This window comes from Haematobia irritans, chromosome 1, assembly GCF_050003625.1.
Source record: "Haematobia irritans isolate KBUSLIRL chromosome 1, ASM5000362v1, whole genome shotgun sequence".
Lineage (NCBI taxonomy): Eukaryota > Metazoa > Arthropoda > Insecta > Diptera > Muscidae > Haematobia > Haematobia irritans.
In genome coordinates, this window is record NC_134397.1 from 254,686,697 (window position 1) to 254,707,573 (window position 20,877).

Genomic DNA, 20,877 nt, shown 5'->3' on the forward strand with positions numbered 1-20,877 from the left:
ACTTTCATGAGATATGGACAATTGTTTGTTTGAACTAATTCGTAACAAAATGACTTTCGAGATGGTCAGCAATTTTGTAATTCAATTTGAATATTTATCTGCCATTCTGGCCTATTGCATGATTGTGTATTCAATGGGAGAGCCTCTTTAGTATTTGCTACAAAAACAAAATAATTTAATTTTTCAATTTGTCACTGTTTCCTGCGGCTGTAATGATTGTACGGCAGCAGCGATTAGAGAGAATTGATATCAAATTACAGTTTAATTGTAAAGCAATTGATGAGCAAAAAGTCAATTAAATGTTACCAATTAAAATCGAGTGATATATGGCCTCTCGATGGTAGCATCTACCATCCATGCATATGGACTTGGATATTGCATCCAGCATTATTTTAAAATGTGGCAAAAACATAGGAGCTAAATAAATATTAGCCTACTGATTTTAAATGAACAAACAGATGACTTTGATTTTAATTGCGTGTAATCTATTTGGATTGAATTTTCTATGAGCCTATAATTTGAGGTGAGTCTGTAAATAAGGCATGTTGATAAATTAAAATTTGGAAAAATAATTTAAGCCTTATGTCAATGTTAAAGTTCAGGATATCATAGTTTAGTTGAATAGATAGAATAGGTTGTCGCAGTTGGTAGAATTCTATCAAAACCGATAGATTTTTGGTATATTTTGCAAAAATTTTCTATATAGAAATAAAATTTTGACAAAATTTCTATAGAAATAAAATTTTGACAAAATTTCTATAGAAATAAAATTTTGACCAACTCTTCTATAGAAATAAAATTTCGACAAAATTTTCCATAGAAATAATATTTTGACAAAATTTTGTATAAATAAAATTTTGACAAAATTTTTCTATTGAAATAAAATTTTGACAAAGTTTTCTATTGAAATAAAATTTTAACAAAATTTTCTACAGAAATAAAATGTTGACAAAATTTTCTATAGGAAAAAATTTTGACAAAATTTTCTTCCTCTATATTCATTCGTTTTGCTTGTTATTGTTGGTTTCTCTTCAATCATTATTGCTGTACATCCAATCACCTTGCAGTCTATAGTGCTTTGCGCAAATAAATTTGGCAGGCATACTTTTCCTCTGTTGGTTAAGCTACACTTGTAGTTTAGTCAATGCATGGTTTTAAGCTGAGATCAAAAACAACAATAATGATTGAAGAGAAACCGACAATAACAAACAAAAATTATTTATAGAAATGAAGTTGTGACGAAATTTTCTATAGAAATAAAATTTTGACGAAATATTCTATAGAAATAAAATTTTGCCAAAATTTTCAGTAGAAATAAAATATTCACTAAATTTTCCATAGAAATAAAATTTTGACCAAATCTTCTATAGAAATAAAATTTTGACCAAATTTTATATAGAAATAAAATTTTGAAAAATTTTTCCATAGAAATAAAATTTTGACAAAATTTTCTATTGAAATAAAATTTTGACAAAATTTTCTATAGAATTAAAATTTTGACAAAGTTTTCTATAGAAATAAAATTTTGACAAAATTTTTTATAGAAATAAAATTTTGACAAAATGTTCTATAGAAATAAAATTTTGAAAAGATTTTGTATAGAAATAAAATTGTGACAAAATTTTCTATTGAAATAAAATTTTGACAAATTTTTCTATAGAATTAAAATTTTGAAAAGATTTTCTATAGAAATAAAATTTTGACAAAATTTTCTATGGAAATAAAATTTTGAAAAAAATTTTCTACGGAAATAAAATTTTGACAAAATTTTTTATAGACATAAAATTTTGACAAAATGTTCTATAGAAATAAAATTTTAAAAAATTTTCTATAGAAATAAAATTTTGACAAAATTTTCTATTGAAATAAAATTTTGACAAAATTTTCTATAGAATTGAAATATTGACAAATTTTTCCATAGAAATAAAATTTTGACAAAATTTTCTATAGAAATAAAATTTTGACCAAATCTTCTATAGAAATAAAATTTTGACAAAATTTTCTATTGAAATAAAATTTTGACAAAATTTTCTATTGAAATAAAATTTTGACCAAATTTTCTATAGAAGCTAAATTTTGACAAAATTTTCTATAGAAATAACATGTTGACAAAATTTTTTATAGAAATAAAATTTTGACAAAATTTTCTATAGAAATAAAATTTTGACAAAATGTTCTATAGAAATAAAATTTTGAAAAGATTTTCTATAGAAATAAAATTTTGACAAAATTTTCTATTGAAATAAAGTTTTGACAAAATTTTCTATAGAATTAAAATTTTGACAAAGTTTTCTATAGAAATAAAATTTTGACAAAATGTTCTATACAAATAAAATTTTGAAAAGATTTTCTATAGAAATAAAATGTTGACAAAATTTTCTATGGAAATAAAATTTTGAAAAAAAATTTCTACGGAAATAAAATTTTGACAAAATTTTTTATAGAAATAAAATTTTGACACAATGTTCTATAGAAATAAAATTTTAAAAAGATTTTCTATAGAAATAAAATTTTGACAAAATTTTCTATAGAATTGAAATATTGACAAAGTTTTCTATTAAAATAAAATTTTGACAAAATTTTCTATAGAATTAAAATTTTGACAATTTTTTTCCATAGAAATAAAATTTTGACAATATTTTCTATAGAAATAAAATGTTGACCAAATCTTCTATAGAAATAAAATTTTGACAAATTTTTCCATAGAAATAAAATTTTGACAAAATTTTCTATTGAAATAAAATTTGACAAAATTTTCTATAGAATTAAAATTTTGACAAAGTTTTCTATAGAAATAAAATGTTGACAAAATTTTTTATAGAAATAAAATTTTGACAAAATGTCCTAAAGAAATAAAATTTTGACAAAATTTTAATAGAAATAAAATTTTGACCAAATCTTCTATAGAAATTAAATTTTGACAAATTTTTCCATAGAAATAAAATTTTGACAAAATTTTCTATTGAAATAAAATTTTGACAAAATTTTCTATTGAAATAAAATTTTGACAAAATTTTCTACAGAAATAAAATATTGACCAAATTTTCTATAGAAGCTAAATTTTGACAAAATTTTCTATAGAAATAACATGTTGACAAAATTTTTTATAGAAATAAAATTTTGACAAAATTTTCTATAGAAATAAAATTTTGACAAAATTTTCTATAGAAATAGAATTTTAATAAAATTTTCTATAGAAATAACATATTGATTCTAAATACGGTTGTTCTACATTTGAAAGAATACTTGGTAAAATATTTTTAAAATGTTGGTAGTGTGGGAACCCTGGACCCTTAGATCTTTGGCATTTCAGCACAGAAAAAAAAAATTTTTAATTCAATCACCACATTAATCGATTTAATTTATTTTTCAATCAATTACTCAATAGATGAATAAATTAATTAATAGATAAATAAAAATTATAAATAAATTAAATTATTAATTGATTTCTTTGATACCTTTTAATTATTTTTTTTTTAATTGGTTCAATAAAAAATTTAATTGATTTTCATCGCAAACCTAAATTAATCTTTTTATTGAGGTAAACAACTATTAATTGTAATATTATTTATTTGTTTATAATTATTTTACCTTTACATGAAATAATTTTCTTTTAAGTTTATAATAGTTCATACAACATAGCACGTCGTTATCGTTTCCTTGTATTTCAATCGAAATTCAATAAACCTTTTAATGAGGACCATTTTTCATTTTAATTGAAAACATTTTTCATTAAAATTATATTCGATATATTTAATATATATTTTTTATTTTATTTAAAACGCAAAAAGATTAAGTAATTTTCTAAACTTAATTGATTGTTTCATTTGATAAAACTGATTCTTAAATTTAATGTTATTTCCGATAAATATAGCTATTTATTTTGTTGCATTATATATCAGCCATCCTCTATTGCATTGATTTTACATTTTCCTTGTTTGCTTTGTATGTCATACTACAAAATAGTGAAATTCTTAATGATTGAGTCTTGCTCTTTATTCTCTCAAACACACAGGAAGAATATTTAAAGTCTGCTTCATCTTCATTAGTATCATCATCAACAATACGAACAATATTAATTTCAACCAACACCATGTGAAGCCTGAGTCATTGGACGTGGGAACAACATGGAAAATGAATTTTTCATACATGGATGGTCAGTAATTCTGGTCTAATATGTGTGTGTGTGTGAGTACAAAAGGCTGTGGTCAAAGCTTTATGGTTTTCCTTTTACACAATGTTCTTATCTCCTCTCACTCTACCTCGCTTGCTCATTCTCTCACAGTGCATTTCACTCTCTTTGTCAGTTATTAATGTGTAATTAACTTTATGACATTTATTTAATATTTGCAATATAGGACTTGGATATACTTGCGTGTATCATGACTTTGGAACACCAACAACAGTAATAACAACAACAACAACAAAACATTAGCTGTGGAACATGACCAACGAACGTTAGGCATTCAATTCATTATAGTCAATAATTTTATTTTGATGTCCTAATCATACAACTGAGTACATGAAAATTAAGTGTGTGTGTGTGTTTGTGTGGCTCTTGTGTTACGATGTACGCGATGATGTATGGACTTAATTATGTTGAATTACAGCATAATTTAATTTAAAGAGAAAAAGCTTATACATGTTAACTGATAATTTGTGCGAATTTTAAAATGGATTACGATTGATGAGAGACTCTACAGAGAAATGAAGAAAATCGAAATAAATGTAGTCTCACCAACAACACTCAGAGAAAGAATTTTGAAAGGCTCTCACAATGCAAGTACACATAATAGATAAAATAAAAAATATCAAAACATAGGCTTTATTGCATTTTTATTGATTTTTTAGTAATTTAAAAAAAAAATTAGAACAAAAGGAAACTAATGGCAAGCATTTTTTTGACAATTTATAAAATTAGTTGAATGGATACAATGGGCGGTTGAGCCCCAAGAAGCCAGATGATCAAGAAGGTAATATGCAAAGAGAATTGATTACGCCGCCGACCACACTGATACGTTTTGGGAATATTGTATAGGGGTATGTTGCGATATACGGAATCGCTAATCGTAAAATATTATGAAATTACCTCCTTAGACGGTGAGGAGGCATCCCCTTACCCAACTTTTTGAAAATCCAGAAAGTTATTAACTGACTAGAAGTTATTACATTTTCTTAAAATTTTCAGGTACCCGCCTTCTGTATGCACAAGGTCGTGGGTTTGATTCCTGCTACGACCGAACACCAAAAAAATTTTCAGCGGTGGATTATACCACCTCAAAATGCCGGTGACATTACTGAGTGTTTCAAAGCTTTTCTAAGTGGTTTCACTGCAATGTGGAACGCCGTTCGGACTCGGCTATAAAAAGGAGGTCCCTTGTCATTGAGCTTAACATGGAATCGGGCAGCACTCAGTGATATGAGAGAAGTTCACCACTGTTGTATCACAATGGACTGAAGTGAACCTGGTACATCGGGCTGCCACTATACCTAACCTAACCTAGGCGCCCAAAATTATGCTCTATAAATTTAACTGCTTAACTGTATGCCTTGCTTGTGCGTTGATGGCTATAGCGATAATTGTCTATTGATGACAATTACAGCTAAAGGTAAAATTAAAAAAAGTACATATATAAAATCAAATAATTTCTTCTACATTGTTTGTAAGGTGCTAAGAACTAAAAAACTTTTGGAAATGCAGTGATCTAGAAAATATTTGTTATTAGTTAGTCTTTATGACATTATTTTTATTCCCTCCACCATAGGATGGAAAGTATATTAACTTTGTTATTTCATTTGTAACACATCGAAATATTGCTATAAGAGCGCATAAAGTATATATCTTCTGAGTCGTGGTGAAATTCTGAGTCGATCTAAGCATGTCCGTCCGTCTGTTGAAATCTCGCTAACTTCCGAACGAAACAAGCTATCGACTTGAAACTTGGCACAAGTAGTTGTTATTGATGTAGGTCGGATGGTATTGCAAATGGGCCATATCGGTCCACTTTTACGTATAGCCCCCATATAAACGGACCCCCAAATTTGGCTTGCAGAGCCTCTAAGAGAAGCAAATTTCATCCGATCCGGCTAAAATTTGGTGCATGGTGTTAGTATATGGTCTCTAACAACCGTGCAAAAATTGGTCCACATCGGTCCATAATTATATATGGCCCCCATATAAACCGATCCCCAGATTTGGCTTGCAGAGCCTCTAAGAGAAGCAAATTTCGTCCGATCCGGATGAAATTTGGTACATGGTGTCAGCATATGATCTCTAACAACCATGCGAAAATTCGTACACATCGATCCATATAGCCCCCATATAAACCGATCCCAAGATTTGGCTTGCGGAGCCTCTAAGAGAAGCAAATTTCATCCGATCGGGCTGAAATTTGGTACATGGTGTTAGTATATGTTCTCTAATGACCATATAGGGTAGGGTCCACATCGGTCCCTAATTATATATAGCCCCTATATAAACCGATCACCAGATATGAACTCCGGAGCCTCTTGGAAAACCAAAATTCATCTGATTCAGTGCAATTTGTTACGTGGTGTCAGTATATGGTCTCTAATAACCGTGCAAAAATTGGTCCACATCGGTCCATAATTATATATGGCCCCCATATAAACCGAACCCCAGATTTGGCTTGCAGAGCCTCTAAGAGAAGCAAATTTAATCCGATCCGGCTGAAATTTGGTACATGGTGTCAGCATATGATCTCTAACAACCATGCAAAAATTCGTCTACATCCATCGATAATTATATATAGCCCCCATATAAACCGATGCCCAGATTTGGCTTGCGGAGCCTCTAAGAGAAGAAAATTTCATCCGATCGGGGTGAAATTTGGTACATGGTGTTAATATATGGACTCTAATGACCATGCAAAAATTGGTCCACATCGATCCATAATTATATATAGCCCCCATATAAACCGATCACCAGATTTGACCTCCGGAGCCTCTTGGAAGACCAAAATTCATCTGATTCAGTTGAAATTTGGTACGTGGTGTTAAAATATGGCCTCAAACACCCATGCAAAACTTGGTCTAAATCGGTCCATAATAATATATAGCCCCCAACATTTGACCTCCGGGGCAAAATTTGTTCGACTCGGTTGAAATTTGGTACGTGGTGGTAGTATATGATATTTATCAACCCTGTCAAAAGTGGTCCATATTAGTCCATAACCATATATGGCCCCCATATAAACCGATCCCGAGATTTGGTTTTGGAGCCACTTGGAGGAGCAAATTTCATCCGAGTCAGTTGAAATTTGGTACATTGTGCTAGTATATGGCCGTTATCAACCATGCCTAACTTGGTCCATATCGGTCTATAGTTATATATAGTCCTCAGATAAATCGATCCCCAATCACACAAAAATTGGTCAAGTCAAGTTCATAATTGTATATAGCCTCCATATAAGCGACCCCCATATTTCACTTCTGGGTCTCTACGTACCGTGCAAAAGTCCATATCGATTCGTAATTATTTGTAGACTTACCTATACATACCTTTTTTGTCTAGTATATACCACGTATGGACTAACTCACAGTTTAGAAAACGATGTTAAGAAGTTGTAAGATACCACAATCCAAGTTATTCGATTGTGGATGACAGTCTTTCGTAGAAGTTTCTACGCAATCCATGGTGGAGGGTACATAAGCTTCGGCCTGGCCGAACTTACGGCCGTATATACTTGTTTCTTTTTGTCTAATATATATCACGTATGGACTAACTTACAATCTAGAGGACTAGGTTAGGTTAGGTTATGTGGCAGCCCGATGTATCAGGCTATTCAGTCCATTGTGATACCACAGTGGTGAACTTCTCTCTTATCACTGAGTGCTGCCCGATTCCATGTTAAGCTCAATGACAAGGGGCCTCCTTTTTATAGCCGAGTCCGAACGGCGTTCCACATTGCAGTGAAATCACTTAGAGAAGCTTTGAAACCCTCAGAAATGTCACCAGCATTATTGAGGTGGGATAATCCACCGCTGAAAAACTTTTTGGTGTTCGGTCGTAGCAGGAATTGAACCCATGACCTTGTGTATGCTAACCATTGCACCACGGTGGCTCCCATTTTATTTTTAGGACTATGTTAAGAAGTTCTAAGATGGCAAGGTCATTGGCAAGTATTACCACAACCCAAGTAATTCGATTGTGGATGACAGTCTTTCGCAGAACTTTCTACGCAATCCATGTGGGAGGGTACATAAGATTCGGCCTGGTCGAACTTACGGCCGTATATACTTGTTTTGTTTATTTATTTTTTAAATACTACATTCAATTTTAGCTGACTGGAGTAGTTTTTGTGGTATGTTAGACTTTATACGTTCGAATTTTATATTTTTGGTGCTTTTGGTCCTTCAGGAGTTGGCGTCATTGAGCCCACTCTCTTAGTCACAATCAATGTTCTCTGAATTGCTCTCAAATTTATTTCACCACAAAAGTCAAAAACAACACACAACCCACAACCCACAAACCAAACAAGAGCTACTCAAACTAACACAACAACGATAACAATGTCAATGATTTTGGAAAAATGCAATTTTCTACCCTAAAACTACGCAAAACGCATCTGTTTAGTTACCCTGTAACCTATTGTTGATAGTGGGTTGAGCAATATTGGACCAATGCAGACACATTTTAGTATTTCAGTTATTTTTCTTGGGGAAGAAGCACGAGTTTATGGACAGGGCGAGTTATGATACCCGCTTGTGTTCGTACGTCAACTACCCTCACCTGACCATCTTTCCCCGCATGCAGCTGAACAATGCGGCCAAGTCGCCAATCGGTGGGACAAACATTTTCATTCCGCAAGACAACAAGATCATTTAGAGCCAACTTTTCTCTAGGCGACTTCCACCTAAATCGCTTATTTAGCTCCGCCAAATACTCTGACTTCCAACGGCGACAAAATTCTTGTTGGATAATTTTGATTTTTCGCCATCTATTCAGAAGCGAAGTTTTTGTAGGAATTTCCTCATTTTGTGCGGGCGAAAGAAGTGAAGAGCCAACCAAAAAATGTGCTGGTGTAAGTGCAGCAATATCATCTTGATTATCAGAAAGCGGAGACAAAGGCCTAGAATTCATGCAGCATTCGATCGAGCTAAGTATAGTTGCGAACTCTTCGAAAGTGTGTCGGATTTGACCAGAAACCTTCTTCAAATGTGTTTTACAGCTTTTTACCCCGGCCTCCCACAGCCCTCCCATATGAGGAGCTGCGGCCGGAATAAAATGCCATTCTACTTGCTGGAAACCATATCGTGAGACAATTTCATCACCCAGCTGAGAGATAACTTTTTTGAGGTTTACATCTAGCTCTCTGGCAGCGCCAACAAAGTTTCTCCCGTTGTCCGAATACATTTTTCGTGGACATCCCCTTCGTGAGACAAAACGAGAGAAGGCAGCTAGGAAAGCTGGTGTCGAAAGGTCGCCAACTGGTTCCAAGTGAACCGCTTTAGTAACAAAACAAATAAAGAGACAAATGTAGCCTTTAGTTATCCGACATCCTCGACCGTGGAAATTCTTAATGTCGAACGGGCCAGCATAGTCAACCCCAGTAGTAGCAAAGGGTCTGCCAAAAGTGGTTCTTTCTACTGGCAGAGGAGCCATTATTTGTCCCTGTCGCTGCTGACGCGAAATTGTGCACATGTAAGGCCGTTTGCTGGGAGTGCGCTAAGCACCATCACACATTTCTTCACCCAGTCGAATCAAACAGCGCATGGGTCCAAATGACCGCATGGGTTGTCATGTGGACGCCACGAGCGCCTCAGGAGCATTTGAATGTCAGAGCAATGCTCGATCGGACTGTAGATCCATAGGTCACTGGTTCAGATCCGGTTCAATGTTTAGCTGGGGCACTAATTTTTATTTATTTATGTTACCTCAACCGTAAGTAAGGGCCTCAATGCTGGGGCAACGCGTATTTATTTTGCCTCTGGTAAATAACCACACACTTCGTTAGAATTTCACTTTAGCTTATTTATTTGAAATAGTGTTTTCTTATTGTTCCAAATACAAACGGTAAATCACTATTTAACATATTTTATTATTGTCTCTACTTTAATTTAATCTTTCACTATTCACTGCCGTCTGCCTCTTGGTGGATTAAAAGAACAACTGTAAGAAGGAAAACTTGGATTAATTGAATGTCCCTTTTGACACTTCAATGTAAAACTTAAGGAAATAGAACTTAACGAAATTAAAGTGAGAGGGGCAAACGGCAGAGAGCGAAGGCGATCTGTTCACGTAATACCACTCAATACAGTGGGTCCAATGCTTACGTGAACATACCGCCCCCCTTGCACCAACTGTGCAAAACAAAAACAAATAATAGAAATAATAGAATTTAGTAGTATAAATTTATATAAAGAGAGAATACTTCGTTAAATAACAATTCATATTGATTACAAAAAATCCAATTTATAATGAGCCAACGTTTAAAGAATTTAATCGAAATTCAAATAATAAATATTTCAAGAAAAGAAAAGAGAAAATTGTATACATAAATTTGAATTTAATTTTAAATGTGATGTTTGTCCAACTCGACGTCAATCTTGATTGGTCCAAAACAAAAAGACAAATGTTGGTAATGGGCTGACCGATATTTAGTTAGTTATTTTTCTCGGGGAAGAAGCACGAGCTTATGTACAGGGCGAGTGACTATGCCAGCTTGTGTTCGCACGTCGACTACCCTCACTTGACCATCTCTCCCCGTGTGCAGCTGAACGATGCGTCCAAGTCGCCAATCGGTGGGACAAACATTTTCATTCCGTAAGACAACAAGATCGTTTAGAGCCAAATTTTCTCTGGGCGATTTCCATTTAAATCGTTTATTGAGCTCAGACAAGTATTCTGACTTCCAACGGCGACAAAATTCTTGTTGGATAATTTTGATTTTTCGCCATCTATTCAGAAGCGAAGTTTTTGTAGGAATTTCCTCATTTTGTGCGGGCGAAAGAAGTGAAGAGCCAACCAAAAAATGTGCTGGCGTAAGTGCAGCGATATCCTCTTGAGTATCAGAAAGTGGAGACAAAGGTCTAGAATTCATGCAGCATTCGATTGAGCTAAGTATAGTTGCGAACTCTTCGAAAGTGTGCCGGATTTGACCGGAAACCTTCTTCAGATGTGTTTTGCAGCTTTTGACACCGGCCTCCCACAGCCCTAGGTTTGAATCTAGCTCTCTGGCTGCGCCAACAAAGTTTCTCCCGTTGTCCGAATACATTTTTCGTGGACATCCCCTTCGTGAGACAAAACGAGAGAAGGCAGCTAGGAAAGCTGGTGTCGAAAGGTCGCCAACTGGTTCCAAGTGAACCGCTTTAGTAACAAAACAAATAAAGAGACAAATGTAACCTTTAGTTATCCGACATCCTCGGCCGTGGAAATTCTTAATGTCGAACGGGCCAGCGTAGTCAACCCCAGTAGTAGCAAAGGGTCTGCCAAAAGTGGTTCGTTCTACTGGCAGAGGAACCATTATTTGTCCCTGTCGCTGCTGACGCGAAATTGTGCACTCTTTGCATCGATTTATTCGGGCCTTAATTAGATTCTTCGCACGAATTATCCAGCACTCCAATCTTATAGTCGCTAGAGTTAACTGGATGCCACCGTGTAGAGTTTGACGGTATATGAACTCAACATAAAGTAGAGACAATCTGCTTTTATAAGCGAGGACAAAAGGGTGCCTTTCTTCGTAAGAAAGGGCCAATGTAGATCCAAGGCGCCCATTAGCGCGAATAATATCGTATTTATCTAAAAACGGGGTAAGAGTGAGAAGAGGACTGTTCGACGGCAGTTTTTGTTTACGACTGAGACAATTGAATTCGGCAGGAAAATACATCTTTTGCGACAAAGTAATAAGTTTAAATTTCGTTTGAGTCAATTCTTCGGATGACAATTCAAGAGAGCCATGAACGCAATTTTGATTCAAAGAGCGATGGGTATGCGCCACAAATCGTAAAACATATGATAACACGCGTAATGCCCTTGAGAGACAAGAAAACCTATCTAAAATGTCTTCCATTTTCTCCGACCTAGCAACAAGAACTTGCATAGGTTTTGATTCTAAAGATGTATCCGCAATGTTTGGTGTTGAGGGCCAAAATCTTCTATCTTTGCGTAACCAAGATGGCCCATGCCACCATAAATCACTCCCCTTTAGTTCTAAAGGGGTCAGCCCCCGGGTTGCTAGGTCTGCGGGGTTTTCCGATGTACCCACATGTCTCCAAATATCCCCGACCTTCTCATGAATAATTGCAACCCTGTTGGCTACAAATGTAGTCCAACTATGTGATGGTTTTTTGAGCCAAGATAAGACTATCATAGAATCCGACCAAAGAAACAAAGTGTATGGTTGCACATGCAATTGAGGCAATACAAAATCTGCCAATTTTGCCATAAGCAGAGCACCGCAAAGCTCAAGCCTTGGGACAGACATTTTCTTTATAGGTGCTACCTTTGACTTGGCTACAAGTAATTTAGAATGAGCCATGTCTCCTACTTCCACCCGAACGTACAATACGGCGGCATATGCAAGCTCAGATGAGTCACAAAACCCGTGATACTCTATCCGACACTCTGGAGAATAATTCAACCATCGATCTATTCTAATCTGATCAATTTCTCTATAGTTTGAAACAAACGCTTTCCATTTGAGCAATGTTAATGGTTTTATTGGATCATCCCATCCAATATCATCGAGCCACATCATTTGCATTAGTATTTTAGCATTTATCACTACCGGTGAGAGCCAACCTAATGGATCAAAAAGTCTCGCTATGACTGAGAGCACCTCTCTTTTTGTATATGTCTCTTTATTGGCCAATTTTTCCGTTACGAAATAAAATTCGTCTGAGACAGCATCCCACCTTATGCCAAGAGTCTTAACCGAACTCTCGTCATCAAAATCCAAAAATTGTTCATTGAGTAAATGGTCCCGAGGCAAATCTTCTAAAATTTCTCTTCTATTAGAGGTCCATTTTCTTAGTTGGAAGCCTGCAGATTCCAAAATCGCAATTAATTGGTTTCGAGCTTCTAAGGCCTCCGAAACGGAATGAGCTCCCACTAAAGAGTCATCAACATACATGTTCTCTTTCAAAATTTTCGACCCTATCGGAAACCTCTCTTTCTCGTCTTCAGCCAACTGAAGCAAAGTTCGAAGAGCCAAAAACGGGGCGCAATTGACGCCAAACGTTACCGTTTTAAGTTGGTAGTCTTGAATCTCGTCGTCAGGAGAGTCACGATATAAAATTCGCTGGTATGGGACATGTTTCGGATTGACAAGTATCTGTCTATACATCTTCGTGATATCTGCGTTAAACACGAATCTGTAGAAGCGCCAATTTAATATCAACGAAATGATGTCTTTTTGTAACACTGGGCCAACATATAGTGCGTCATTAAGACTTTTCCCATTTACCGATGGGCAAGATGCGTTAAATACCACACGCAATTTGGTCGTGGTACTGTCTGGTTTAAAAACGCCATGATGAGGCAAATAAAAATAATAGCAGGCTTCAATATTTGGAGTTTCAACTTTCTCCATATGTCCTAGTGACAAATATTCTTTGATGACTTCATCGTACATCTCTTTCAACTGAGGCTTTCGAGACAAAGATTTTTCATTCCTCAAAAATTGACAAAGTGCAATATATCGATTGGAATTTTTTGAAGCACACAAGGGATTCTCTGCCTTAAAAGGTAAATCTACCATATATCTACCATTGGCCATTCGTTTTGTAGTATTTCTATAAATATTTTCACAGAGCCAATCATCTTTAGACATATTTATGTCTTTGCCAACTTCCTCTACTTCCCAAAACTTGGTCAATTGCTCATCAATTGACACCCTAGTACAGTGAGAGATCCGAACCACACGCCCCGAATCTCTATCATTCGCTGGGCCAGTAACAATCCAGCCAAATACTGTTTGCTGAGCTACCAGCGAGCCAAGAATTCCGTGTTTTACTCCTTCTCGTAAAATCAGCGGGTATAAATTACCTCCAATGAGGATATCTATCGGGCCAGTATGGAAGAAATTTGGATCAGCATTTTCCAAATTCGGAAGTTGATCAACCAGAGAATTATCAAATGAGTGAGTAGGCACGTCGCCTGTAACATCGCACACAACTAGTGCATCAATTTCCGCAGTGAAATTGTTAATAATAGAGCCAATTGTAAAAAACGCTATTTGAGAACACCGCGTTACAGCACCACCCCCCAATCCTGTTACTTCGGCCGAGATGGGCTTAGTTGGCAAATTCAATAATTTTTGTATTTTCTTTGAAATAAATGTGTCATCAGAACACGGGTCAATTAAAGCTCTTACTTTGTGAGCTAAACCATCTTTCAAAATATTAATCCAAGCTGTAGCTAACATTGTTTTATTACAGACAGACATATGATATGCCCTCACATTGTGCGATGTGGATGGCGTTGGAGCGGACTGTATATTCTGTGTTGTCTGTAAATCATTCGACTTATTTCCTACACCTGGATTATTTTGTTGCTCGTCTCTTACGATATGCAACATAGTATGATGCTTAGCGCCACATTTAGTACACGTAGCCTTACTCTTACATTTCGCTGCCCCATGACCACGAGCCAGACAATTCAAGCAGCTCCTATCTCTTCTAACTGCAGTTATTCTTTGCTTCGGGTTCATATTAAGAAATTTGGGGCAAGATTTCAATTCATGCATTTCCTTACACAACCCACACTTCACCGTATTAACCTTTGTATGGTGGACCCTTGATTGCTTCGAATTATCGAAATTGCCAATCTTCTTATGTCGTGGGCCAGATTCTTGCGTATTCATCATATCAGATACACTTTCTATGGTCTGAAATCTTTCTATTAAAAATTTACTCAAATCTTCCCATTTTGGGAGTTCCGTTTTCTCCCCAATCGATTGTTCCCATAGCGACAACGTGAGCTTGGGTAACTTTGAAGAGCATTGGAACACAAAAATTGGATCCCATGACCCGACATCAATTTTATACAATTTCAGCACTGAGATACAGTTTGAAATATCTCTATGTAACTTTTTGAGACAACTAGATGACTCCTGAGAGCAATGAGGCAAATTAAATAAAATTCTCAGTTGATTGTTTATTAAAATTCTCTTATTTTCATACTGAGATTTTAAATTGGACCAGGCTATATCGAAGCCTTCTGATGTCAATTGTACTCCCCGATTAATTTCTCTAGCCTCTCCACTTGTTTTTTGAAACAAGTGGTACAATTTCTCTACTGGGCTAAGTTTCTTATTATTTATATAAATTGCCGTGAAAAGATCGCGGAAGCTGGGCCATGAAACATAATCACCGTAAAACACTTCTGTGTCACACGGTGGAACACTAACAGAAGATGAAGATGTCTTCGGACTCACTGACGAGACAACAGATTTATTTTTCCAATTCCCAACAATTGTCATGCATTTCATATAAATCGTATGGAATTCACCTTTCCTCTTTCTAATAGTGGCCTTATTCGTTTTCAAACACTCTGGGTCAGAATTGCATTTTTTATACTGTTCTTTAAGTTCTGCCCACAACTCATTTAATTCATTTTTCTCTGCCTCTATCGCCGATTCATTATAACTACTCGCATCGGTTTCTTTCATTCGCTCAGCATGAGCCTCAAAGTCTTCGCAAAGACATAAAAATTCTTCGACTAAACCCATGTTTACCGCAAATGATGGCAGAAAATTCAAGGTTGAATTTTGCTTAGAACCAAAAGTTTGTAAACCAGTAACGAAAATTTACTGACAGCAACGGGCCAAAATTTCATTAAAATCTGTTTAATTTTATTTTTATGAAATGCTCAGTGTATGGTATAATATCTGCTTTAAGAATAAATTAATCGTGACCGAACAGAAAATTAATTAAATTTATCAGAATTCACGAAATAAATAGGCTTTTATTTGGAACTTTTGTTTCGATTTTTGATTTCAGTATAATTCTTTTAACGAGCGAAAAATACGAGCTAATTTATTTCACAAAAAAATTTCAGTTTGCTGATTAGAACCAGTACAAATTTGATATAATTATTACAAATATCCGATCAATCAATAGAGACAATAAAATTTTCAAACAGCTTGCATATATAACCAAAACCATATAAATACAAATTTCAAAACGATCGACCGTTAACTAGCTCAAGGCAAATATTTTTCACTCAGAATGTTTGTAGGGACAATTTCGATGTGTAAATAGTATATCACAATAATTCCTTTTCTTTTTTTTATGATGTTGCACAAAATAAATAATACCAACAAGATTTTCCAATTCGTAATGTATGAGTATATATGAGCCAAATATCAAAACTACACTCGTAAAAGTTTAATTTTATTTTGCTTCATAAACCTTTAAATTATTGTTTCAATTTTGTTTCAATGTATTTTTACTATTTAAAATTTGTCGAGCCAATAAAACTCCACACCATATAAGAATAATTTAATCAAAACAAAAACTCCAACAATATGCTTCTTCTTGATATGGGCAACCAAAGCAGTGAGCGAGGTGAGACAAAACAAGTATATACGGCCGTAAGTTCGGCCAGGCCGAAGCTTATGTACCCTCCATCATGGATTGCGTAGAAACTTCATCTAAACACTGCCATCCACAATCGAATTACTTAAGTTGCGGTAACGCTTGCCGATGGCAAGGTAGTCCATACGTGGTATATATTAAATCAAAAAAGATCGATCCAATACGTATATAATTCAGTTTGTCAAAGTAGACATAAGATTTTGACAAAATTTTCTACAGAAATAAAATTTTAACAAAATTTTCTATAGAAATAACAATTTTCTATAGAAAGAACATTTTGACAAAAATTTCTACAGAAATAAAATTTTAACAAAATTTTCTATAGAAATAAACTTTTGACAAAATTGTCTATAGAAATAATATCTTGGTAGATTATTTTTGGCTCGAGTGGCAACCATGAATTTGAACCGAATAAAATTGAACAAAATTTTCTATAGAAATAAAATTTTGACAAAATTTTCTATAGAAATAAAATTTTGACAAAATTTTCTATAGAAATAAAATTTTGACAATGATGAAAATTTTATTACGAACCGAATAAAATTTTAACAAAATTTTCTCTAGAAATAAAATGTTGACAAAATTTTCATTAGAAATAAAATTTTGACAAAATTTTCTATAGAAATAAAATTTTGGTAGATTATTTTTGGCTCTAGTGATTATGAACCGATATGGACCAATTTTTGTGTGATTGGACCAATTTTGGTATGATTGTTAGCGACCATATACTAACACCACGTTCCTAATTTGAACCGGATCGGATGAATTTTGCTCCTCCAAGAGGCTCCGGAGGTCAAATCTGGAGAATGTTTTATATGGGGGATATATATAAAATATTGCTCCTCTTTGAGGCTTTGCAAGCCAAATATGGAGATCGGTTTATATGGGGTCTATATATAATTATGGACCGATGTGGACCAATTTTTGCATGGTTGTTAGAGACCATATACCAACATCATGTACCAAATTTCAGCCGAATCGGATGAAATTTGCTTCTCTTTGAGGCTCCGCAAGCCAAATCTGGGGATCGGTTTATATGGGGGCTATATATAATTATGGACCGATGTGGACCAATTTGTGCATGATTGTTAGAGACCATATACCAACACTATGTACCAAATTTCAGCCGGATCGGATGAAATATGGTTCTCTTAGAGGCTCCACAAGCCAAATCTGGGGATCGGTTTATATAGGTGCTATATATAATTAAGGACCGATATGGACCAATTTTTGCATGGTTGTTAGAGACCATATACCAACATCATGTACCAAATTTCAGCCGGATCGGATGAAATTTTCTTCTCTTTGAGGCTCCGCAAGCCAAATCTGGGTATCGGTTTATATGGGGGCTATATATAATTAAGGACCGATGTGAACCAATTTTTGCATGGTTGTTAGAGACCATATACCAACATCATGTACCAAATTTCAGCCGGATCGGATGAAATTTGCTTTTCTTTTAGGCTCCGCAAGCCAAATCTGGGGATCGGTTTATATGGGGGCTACATATAATTATGGACCGATGTGGACCAATTTTTGCATGGTTGTTAGAGACCATATACCAACACCATATACCAAATTTCAGCCGGATCGGATGAAATATGCTTCTGTTAGAGGCTCCACAAGCCAAATCTGAGGGTCCCTTTATATGGGGGCTATACGTAAAAGTGGACCGATATGGCCCATTTTCAATACCATCCGACCTACATCGATAACAAATACTTGTGCCAAGTTTCAAGTCGATAGCTTGTTTCGTTCGGAAGTTAGCGTGATTTCAACAGACGGACGGACGGACGGACGGACGGACGGACATGCTTAGATCGACTCAGAATTTCACCACGACCCAGAATATATATACTTTATGGGGTCTTAGAGCAATATTTCGATGTGTTACAAACGGAATGACAAAGTTAATATACCCCCATCCTATGATGGAGGGTATAAAAATCAACACTCAATAGTATTTGCAAATGGGGGTTGAAAAACAAAAACGAATCAGTTGGCTTAAGAGACAATAAATTAAGAGAAGCTTTCATGCGCTCTCTTATGTGGCAACCACAATAAAATATTCGTATATTACTTTGCACTTGATGTACAACAACAAAAATATTTTATTTACAAAGTGACAAATCTATGACGTCACTCTATATGATCGACTTGAGCTAATGCTTTTCTCTTTAAGTTGTGCGTACCAACATGCACACACACACGATGCAACGAACAACGAGGCAAACGTACATTGGCTGTCATACGTATGACAGCCAATGTACGAAAGCAGCGCTCCAACGTCACCTACTATGACGATAACGACAGCCAACTACTGTCGAACAGCGCATCAACATCAACTATTATGACAACGACGACAGCCAACTACTGCCGACTTTCGTATATGGTGCCGAAAAACAAATGTAAGAAATTTGCAAACACAAGAATAGCAGTGTAAAAAGATTTTAAAAAAAGTTAACGGACACCCGAGACAAATGAATTTTCGGAGTATTCCTCTCTCAATTTCTTCAACTAAGAAATTGCAGACAATAAAAAGGGAGCCAAATGTAAAACTCAGTGGAGTGGTTATGTTGTCAATAATCGAGACATTCACATATAAGCCGAGCCATAAAAAAATTATTTATCTGCATCGAGCCAATATTGTGATTATGTACAAATCCCAAATGTACGTACCTTTGCTGATTCCAATTGGAGGATCGATAGGACCAATGTTTAGCTGGGGCACTAATTTTTATTTATTTATGTTACCTCAACCGTAAGTAAGGGCCTCAATGCTAGGGCAACGCGTATTTTTTTTGCCTCTGGTAAATAACCACACACTTCGTTAGAATTTCACTTTAGCTTATTTATTTGAAATAGTGTTTTCTTATTGTTCCAAATACAAACGGTAAATCACTATTTAACATATTTTATTATTGTCTCTACTTTAATTTAATCTTTCACTATTCACTGCCGTCTGCCTCTTGGTGGATTAAAAGAACAACTGTAAGAAGGAAAACTTGGATTAATTGAATGTCCCTTTTGACACTTCAATGTAAAACTTAAGGAAATAGAACTTAACGAAATTAAAGTGAGAGGGGCAAACGGCAGAGAGCGAAGGCGATCTGTTCACGTAATACCACTCAATACAGTGGGTCCAATGCTTACGTGAACAGCATCCAAAGCGTCCATAATATATCATTAAAAAATATTTGTGGTATTTTTATATATGAATATACAATTTGGAAATACCACTTCATAAAGGCTTATTTTTAAGTGTGGTATAACTATAAAAATTTTAATATAGCAGAATTAACTAGATTATGTTGCTGGTAGGGTTAATTGCAAATGTTGTAGATATCACTGTGCGTCTATGAAAATAAAATGTCACACATGTGAAAAAAAGAACAAGTCGATAAAACTGATCAATCATATGACATCCATCACATTTGTCTTGAGAGCTCAAAACAAAAATCTGACAAAGATTGTTTCAATCGTTATATGTCTGCAATTACCCATAATCACAATATTCAACCAGACATTAAAAAAAATGTTCATCTTAATTCTTCGAAGTGAAAATTTTATTGTAAACAGACATTGGAAATGGTCTTAAATATTTAATGACTTAACATGTATGTGTCGATAAGTAAATTGATCCTTTGTCTTCTTTTGTCGGGTATGATGCCAGACAATATGGTAGATGATAATGATGATAACACGAATAGATGCAATCCATATCATTTCATCTGATTTGGAATTCACACTTTTTATTTCGTTCAATTTCAAATTGCTTTAATTTTCTCGTTTTTTTTTATCTGTCTGTCTGTAGTCATTCCATGTGTCTGTTTCGAAATTCAATTGGTTCACAGTCTGGCCAATTTATTGCTCATTTTCCAATTTTTTGTTGTTGTAATATTTTCAATATCCAGTCTAGACTCGTTGTCAACTTTAACATGTGGAAACAATGTTTTCATTTTTTCGCTTCAAAACCAATTTTTCTTTTGGTTCAGACAACAGAGTTCGTCTTCACCAACGCAGATTGCCTTAGGCAGGACAATGAGACAGTCTGAGAAGCAATCTTAAGGACAATGATATTCAACAGCTACCGAAGCGAAAATAGCTAATGGCTTTAGTAGAAATTGAAATTAATTGGACGAACATTTAAAATAAGGATTAAACGTCTCAAGTATTAAAGTGGAAGAATGTGACTTAATGACTTGAAGAGTCATACAAATAAATGGAAGGTAGTTACATTCCATTCGTTTACAATAGGGGTCCAGATGAGAAAATATATATATATATATTCAAATTTTAATTCTTTAGAATATTTTA

The 20,877-nt window shown here is 34.6% G+C and overlaps 2 protein-coding genes across 2 annotated transcripts in view; both read right to left on the minus strand.

Annotated features, from left to right (window-relative positions):
• Positions 1–9,664, minus strand: part of LOC142235840 (uncharacterized) — a 12,641-nt gene extending 2,977 nt beyond the window's left edge. The window contains exons 1-3 of the mRNA XM_075307094.1: positions 8,753–9,664; positions 5,090–5,124; positions 3,928–4,102 (exon numbers count right to left, since the gene is read on the minus strand). Coding sequence (XP_075163209.1) covers positions 3,928–4,102; positions 5,090–5,124; positions 8,753–9,664 — 1,122 coding nt within the window. The remainder of the gene's footprint in view (positions 1–3,927; positions 4,103–5,089; positions 5,125–8,752) is intronic.
• Positions 9,665–10,257: 593 nt separating this feature from the next.
• LOC142235843 (uncharacterized) lies at positions 10,258–15,692 on the minus strand. The gene is made up of 2 exons (XM_075307098.1): positions 10,653–15,692; positions 10,258–10,323 (listed from the first exon to the last, which is right to left on the minus strand). The coding sequence occupies exons 1-2, from the start codon at positions 15,690–15,692 to the stop codon at positions 10,258–10,260; spliced, it is 5,106 nt and encodes a 1,701-aa protein (XP_075163213.1).
• Positions 15,693–20,877: the final 5,185 nt, after the last annotated feature.

Excerpts from the sequence above, each read along its gene's own strand:
- LOC142235843 (XM_075307098.1), bottom strand. The coding sequence starts at position 15,692 with ATGGGTTTAGTCGAAGAATTTTTATGTCTTTGCGAAGACTTTGAGGCT. Across the intron at positions 10,324-10,652 it reads CTCGCCCTGTACATAAGCTC|TTGGTGCAAGGGGGGCGGTA; the intron begins GTGCTTCTTCCC and ends TGTTTTGCACAG.